Genomic DNA, 6,000 nt, shown 5'->3' with positions numbered 1-6,000 from the left:
CGACATGCGGCGGAGCGGCCCCCGACGGCCAGCCGCTCCCGTGCCAAGGGCCAGCGATTTTGAGAAGCGAGCCCCGGCGTCTGCCCGGGGCCCGCGGGGCCGCTCCCCGGGCCCGGCCCGGCCTCAGGTACGCAGCCTCCGCGCGGCAGTCGCCGCCCGCCCCGCCGCTGGCCAGCAGCACCCCGTACGGCCCCGCTCGCCGCCCGCCGGCAGGCGAAGGTCGCCCCGCCCAACCCAGCCGCCCCACCCTCGACCTCTCCGGTGTCATGCCCCTTTCCCCAGCCAATGAGCAGCGGCGGGGAAGGCGGAGCCAGGAGGGCTTACTGACAAGCGCCGCGAGGCCCAATGGGAAGCGAAAGCTGACCAGGCGGGAGCCAATTGGAGGGCCACCGGTGAGTGCGAGGCTCCGAGGCCGGGGGCTGGGCGTGGCCAAGAGGGCGAAGGCCCTCAATCAGGTGAGGGTGGCGTATGACGGGCGGTAGAGGCGGCCAATGGGGGCGAGGAGGCGGAGCCTCCCCTCCCCTCCCCTCCCGCCGCCGAAGCTGCCAGAGAGTCAGGTGGCTCCGGGATGCGCGGCCGCGGCGGCAGGCGGAGGCGGGCGAGGAGGAGGAGGAGGTGGGGGATGCGGCGGCGGCTCGGCGGCACGCGCTGCCTGCCCTCGCCTCTTCCCGCGCTGGGCTGAGGCGGCCCTGCGCCAGGGCCCCCCCCCCCCCCCCCCCAGCGGCGGCACCTGCTGCCGGCGGGCGCCGGGCCGCATGAACAATAGGCGGCGGTACCGGCCCCGCCGCCCCCCGCAGCGCCCGGCAGCCGCGGGCGCCTCCCCCTATGGAGCAGCCTCGCCATGGAGCCCCTCACAGAGCTCAGCCAGGAGGGCGCGGGCGGCGGGGAGCCGCCGGGCGGCGGGCCGCTCTGGACCGCCGTCTTCGAGTACGAGGCGTGCGGCGAGGACGAGCTGAGCCTGCGGCCGGGGGACGTCGTGCAGGTGCTGTCCCGGGACTCGCACGTGTCCGGCGACGAGGGCTGGTGGACGGGCAAGATCGACCAGCGCGTCGGCATCTTCCCCAGCAACTACGTGAGCAGCGGCGTGCAGGGGGCCGGCCCGGAGCTACGGGCCCGCTACCCGCCGCCCCCCGCCATACAGCGTAAGGCGGCCCGGGCCCGGGGCGGGGGACACGGCGCGGCCCCTCTCCGCCACCCGGCGGAAGGGAGCCGGGGTAGAGGCCCGGTCTCGGTGGGGCGGGGACTCGCACCGGCGGGAGCCAGGACTGCCGGGGCGGGGTGGGGGGAGCCCGGGCCCGGCCCTCCCGAGGTCCCTGAGGGAAGGCGGGATCGCCGCCGGAGCGGAGGGCGGCTCGGCCCTCCCGTTGGCCCTGAGGGGAGCCGGCACCGCCGCGGTGGGGAAAGGCCCGGCCCGGTGTGGAGCGGCGGCGGGAGGTGGCGGGGGCGAGCGGGCCCCGCGGCCGCCCTCGGCGCGGGAGCAGAGTGGGCTGCGGCGGCTCGGACCCCCGCGCCCTTGGGCCGGCCCAGGCTGGCGGCCGCGCTCGACCGGGCCAGGGCCGCCCCGGCCCTGTTCTCTGGTCCGTGCCCTTTCCCACCCGCAGCCACATTCCTGCTGCTCTGCTGCCCTTCTGCCTTCTGGCTGGCGCTCCTCTCCGGGGAGGCCAAACCTAGCTCGGCCTGGTGGCGTTTCACTGACGCCGGGAGCCGTTTCCCATTGTTAAGCCCTGTTTCCAGGGGCTGATAAATTTTCACCAAACGGCTGAAGCTTGGTGGCTAGGCAGTGGTGGGGTCACCGGGGGGCTCTGGTGACTCTGCTGTTAGGAATATCCTTAGGGAGAGGTTGCTGGATAGGGATCAGTTGCTTTCTGCCGGGTTGATTCACTGCTAATACTTGTTCCATATCTTCCTTTCTGCGAATTAAAAGGTTATTATTTCTGACTTAAAAATTCCTAAGTTGGCTTGTGTTACCAGGTTCCTCCTTATCTCTTTGCCTTCTTACAAGTCCTGTTCAGAGATACCTGTGAATGAGTTTTATCCAAGTTTGGACAGCTGGGCCTACCTGAGGGTTGCTCGACTAAGTTGTGATGATGAAGGCATGAAGGGATTGGTTTGTTTCTGTGAACTTCAGTGCAGTTTTGAAGCCTTTGTTGGAGCCAGAGAATAGGGCCGTTTCATCTCTACGCTTTTTTTTAACCACTATGTACAACTGTGGAAAGAGAAACAGTGTGGAATGACTGTTTCTAGATCCTGTTTATCTATCACTGTTGACAATTCAGGCAAGAATAAAGCTCTTTTTGGAGTGGCCGAGAAAAATCTTCAGATTAGTAGGCTTTTCTAGAAAGTAAAAGGAGTAAAAAAGTTCTTTGTCCTATCTAGGACGTATCTCCAAGGAATACAACTAATAGCTTTTTTCTTATCCTGTGTTCTTCTTGAAAGCATTTAGGTGAAAACTCAGTAATTCGTAGTAGTGCCCTTGGGATTGTGAAGGGACTAGGTTGGGCAGTGGTGGTGCTCTCTTTTGTGCTGGAACAGTATAGATAAATTGTTTGGTTTTTCCCCACATGTGGAAAATACTGTGAATGCTTATTAAATTTTGCCTTTAAGATGATTAGGAGAACCATTTCTGCAGAACTTCTTGAAGCCTCAGCTCGACTCCTGTTTTGACTGTTCAAGCACAAGCTTTATAACTACAGATTCCATTGCCTTATTGCCCTTTCTATGGTTTGACAGTTGTGGAGTTGCACCTTCCCCTTTACTCTTGTCCTGCCTTTCTAATGCCACAACAGGACTATGCTACTTCTGTCAAGTCACCAGCCATATGTTCACGACAGAGTAGAATTTATTGCCTTCCGACAAGTTTTTAATATGGTAAAGGAGTATGTTTCTTTTTTTAAAGAAACAGTGCAATTTGGACATGGGGTGCAGCGAGTTGCTGTTGAGTTGAATTTTCAACTTTAATGTTAGAAATCTGTTTGCAAGGAATGATACCCACTTTTAGAGCTGGTGATGTTAGTTTGATAGCTGTTTGGAATAACAGTCTCCTGTTGACTTACTGGACTGTGAAATATTAAAGTTTTGCAGGAGTAATGCAAGATGTGATTCCAGACGTGCACCTTGGCACAGAACCTATTTTCAGTGGCTTTCTTCATGTTTGATGAAGGTTTTGGAGTGGAAGTCCTAGAGATTCTGCTAGTAATAGCGTGTAATTGCATGCTGTCTTTCAACCATCCACGCAGTGTCCTTGAATCTTACCTTAGTGAGGGTACCACGAGTGATGAAAATAGCCAATTGAGGCTTGTCAGCAGTGGGCTGGCTTGAAGGACCCTCATCTGTGCTATGGGCTCTTACACACTATGGGTGGAATTAAATAGCTTAATCATATGGTATAATAAATGCTGATTAAACAGCACTTTGTAGTTGTCAACATGGCCACTGGTTCATGGTATACAGGCTCTGTAATTCCTGATTGGTCCCCAGAGGAATGATAGCACTACAGTTCTTAGATTCAAAGGCAAAAAATGCATGTTAAACATTCCCGTTGCCCTTGCAGTCCAGTATAGCAAGTTGACCAGATTAAACTGGAGTTGAGAAAAGAGGTTAGTGTGTTTAGAAAGATGAGGTAAATAGTTTGTGCGCTAGTGTAGCTGTGTAACTAAGTCGTTACGCAGTTACACAGTCTTTGTATAAAAGAAGAAACCAGTTCAGCACAGAATACCTTTAAAAAAATAAAAACCAAGCAAAACTTGTCTAAATATGAGTTAGTTTTTTTCCGATTAAGCTACTCATGAGGGTGAGCTGGCCAGTCTGCCTGAAAGAAACGTCCAGTTTTCACAGTTAAGCTAAGGTTGCACTCGCAAATAAAACTGTCTTTGCAAAAAAAATTGCAGCATAACATGCAAATTTTCACCTGGAGGCATACCTCTCGCGGTACGATGTCCCAGGTTTGGTCTAGGTCCTTTGTGCCCCCTACATGGGGGTGCGTTTTCCGGAGTAAAGCGGGTGGCCGCACACAGCGCCTTGCTGCCCTGCCCTCGGCCTCCCTGCGCCCGCCTCACGCTGCCGGGCCGGGGCGGCGCCGCGGGCCCTCCGGCCGCCGCCGCGGAGCTGTCCCTTCAGCACCGCCGCGCCGCTCCCCGCCGCCGGCCCGGCCCGGGCGCCCACTCCGCCGGCCTCGGGGCCCTCCGGACCCCGGCAGCGCCCGCGGGGAACGCTGGTGGTGTCGGGAGTTCGGGGGACGGGCTGTCCATCTGGCGTTGTGGCTTACCTGTGTGTTCGCTTTCAGTCTTCTGATTGACCTTGTCCTTAGGAGCAGGTTAAGTGTGCATTCTACCGGTGCTGAAATTCTACCGGCTGAAGGCAATAGGCCTCAGCATCTGATTTCTTTAGCTCTTTTATCAGTGAGAAATACCAGGGCAGCTCCTTCTGTAGAGTCTTGTGTCTGGAGTTATTGTTGCAGTCTTGTTTTAAAATGTCAGTGTTTCTGGTCAGAATCTACTCCATCTTTTCTAGCAATCTGTAGCTCACAAGCATTTAAACACCAAGGCTGCTACTGTAGGAGTGAAACCTTCTCTGTTGTGTAAATCCTTGGAAGTTCAGTGTTACCCAAAAGATGTACTCACAGTAACAGATTAATAAATTCTTTTTGTGTTCTGGACTGGAAAGGGCCTTTCCTCCTTTTGGAAGACTTTTATGGTCCGTTTTCTGTCTTGTTTCCCATTAGTCTTTTTCTTCATGTAACACTAGAAAAAAAGAGCACAGACATCCTTACTATACTAGCTAAGGATTCGGCTGTATTATATAGGAAGGTTGATGATATAATCCCTATATGTAATCAGTCCTAGCTCATAGGCTTAGCTGACTTTTAAAAGTCTGCTTGCTTGTGTAAATCATGTTCAAGGAAGACAGAACTCAGTCAAAAAAACCCAGAAGTCTGCAGCTGCGGACAGCAGAGTTCGTATTAACTCCATAAAGTTTTGTGACAATTTTTGTAATTTCTTTTAAATATAGTGCAGAGTTGAATGTATACAGCTGATAACTACAAACCCCAGTAATATAATACAGTACTCTGAATTGGTACCTACATCAAGTAAGCCCATTACAGACTTAACTTCCTTTCTGCTAGACAAAGCAGGGGAACCATGTCAGATTTGGCATGTCAAATGCAGGAAAGTATTAGAAGTCTTGGGGACTTTCTGCTTAAATCCTTACATTATGGCATTTTTCCTTTAAAATGGTAAAAAATTTCTTTGACTGTGATTGGTAACCACCAAAATATCGGCAGAATAGCATCAATGGTATCTCGCCACTGGCCTACCAAAACCATAAATTCAGCCATGTCAGCATGTTTTCATTGGTCAGTATGTGGGTTTTCCATTCTACATGAGTCAGTATTGGATGGGTTCTTTTGGCCATCTGTGAGCAGAAACTGTGTTTAGTGTACAGTGGTACAGAATACATTTTCTCACAGCTTTTGCTCCAGATGCAGTTTATATGCTGAATTAAGACATCTGTATCTGTAGATTTTTAGTATACAATGCGATGTAGCCACCAGTTGCTGTGGCAGCCTGTAAAGTATAGCTGTGAGTGTATAGGAATGGAAAGTGATGATTCTGTTATTTCATATAGTTTCTGTAATAAAAATGCAATATGCATTAATAAAAAAATGTTTTTCTTATTGCTAGTTCTGCATACTCAGTATGTGGTCTGATCCATCTGTTTGTCACGCTGTTATCAGTAGTGTCAGAATTGGTTAACAGAGCTCTTGCGGGGAACGAATCTGAAAAGCTTGTAAAGGTGTGGAAGAGTAAGCATGACTTGGGAGGGACTGAAAGATTGTTAGTGGCAGTTGAGTAAGAGCCATTCAAATAAGGGACCAATGCAGGAGCAGATGCATTTTGTGTTGAATTTTAGCTATGTCACATTATACACAGTGTGAAGTCCAGTGAAGATTAGCCTGTAGGTGTGTTTTTCTTTCTGGGAATCTTGTACTGTCATCAAGGG

The 6,000-nt window shown here is 52.7% G+C and overlaps 1 protein-coding gene across 4 annotated transcripts in view; it reads left to right on the top strand.

Moving 5' to 3' along the window:
* The first annotated feature begins 541 nt into the window (after nt 1-541).
* The window catches only part of MAP3K9 (mitogen-activated protein kinase kinase kinase 9), a 62,575-nt gene continuing 57,116 nt past the window's right edge, over nt 542-6,000 (top strand). For all 4 annotated transcript variants that reach the window (XM_056346085.1, XM_056346084.1, XM_056346083.1 and 1 more), the window contains exon 1: nt 542-1,142. In XM_056346085.1, coding sequence (XP_056202060.1) covers nt 826-1,142 — 317 coding nt within the window. In that variant the 5' untranslated portion in view covers nt 542-825. The remainder of the gene's footprint in view (nt 1,143-6,000) is intronic.

Source organism: Falco biarmicus, chromosome 7, assembly GCF_023638135.1.
Source record: "Falco biarmicus isolate bFalBia1 chromosome 7, bFalBia1.pri, whole genome shotgun sequence".
Taxonomy (NCBI): Eukaryota; Metazoa; Chordata; class Aves; order Falconiformes; family Falconidae; genus Falco; species Falco biarmicus.
The sequence above is the reverse complement of the archived record's forward strand: the minus strand, read 5'-3'. Positions and strand labels throughout refer to the sequence as shown.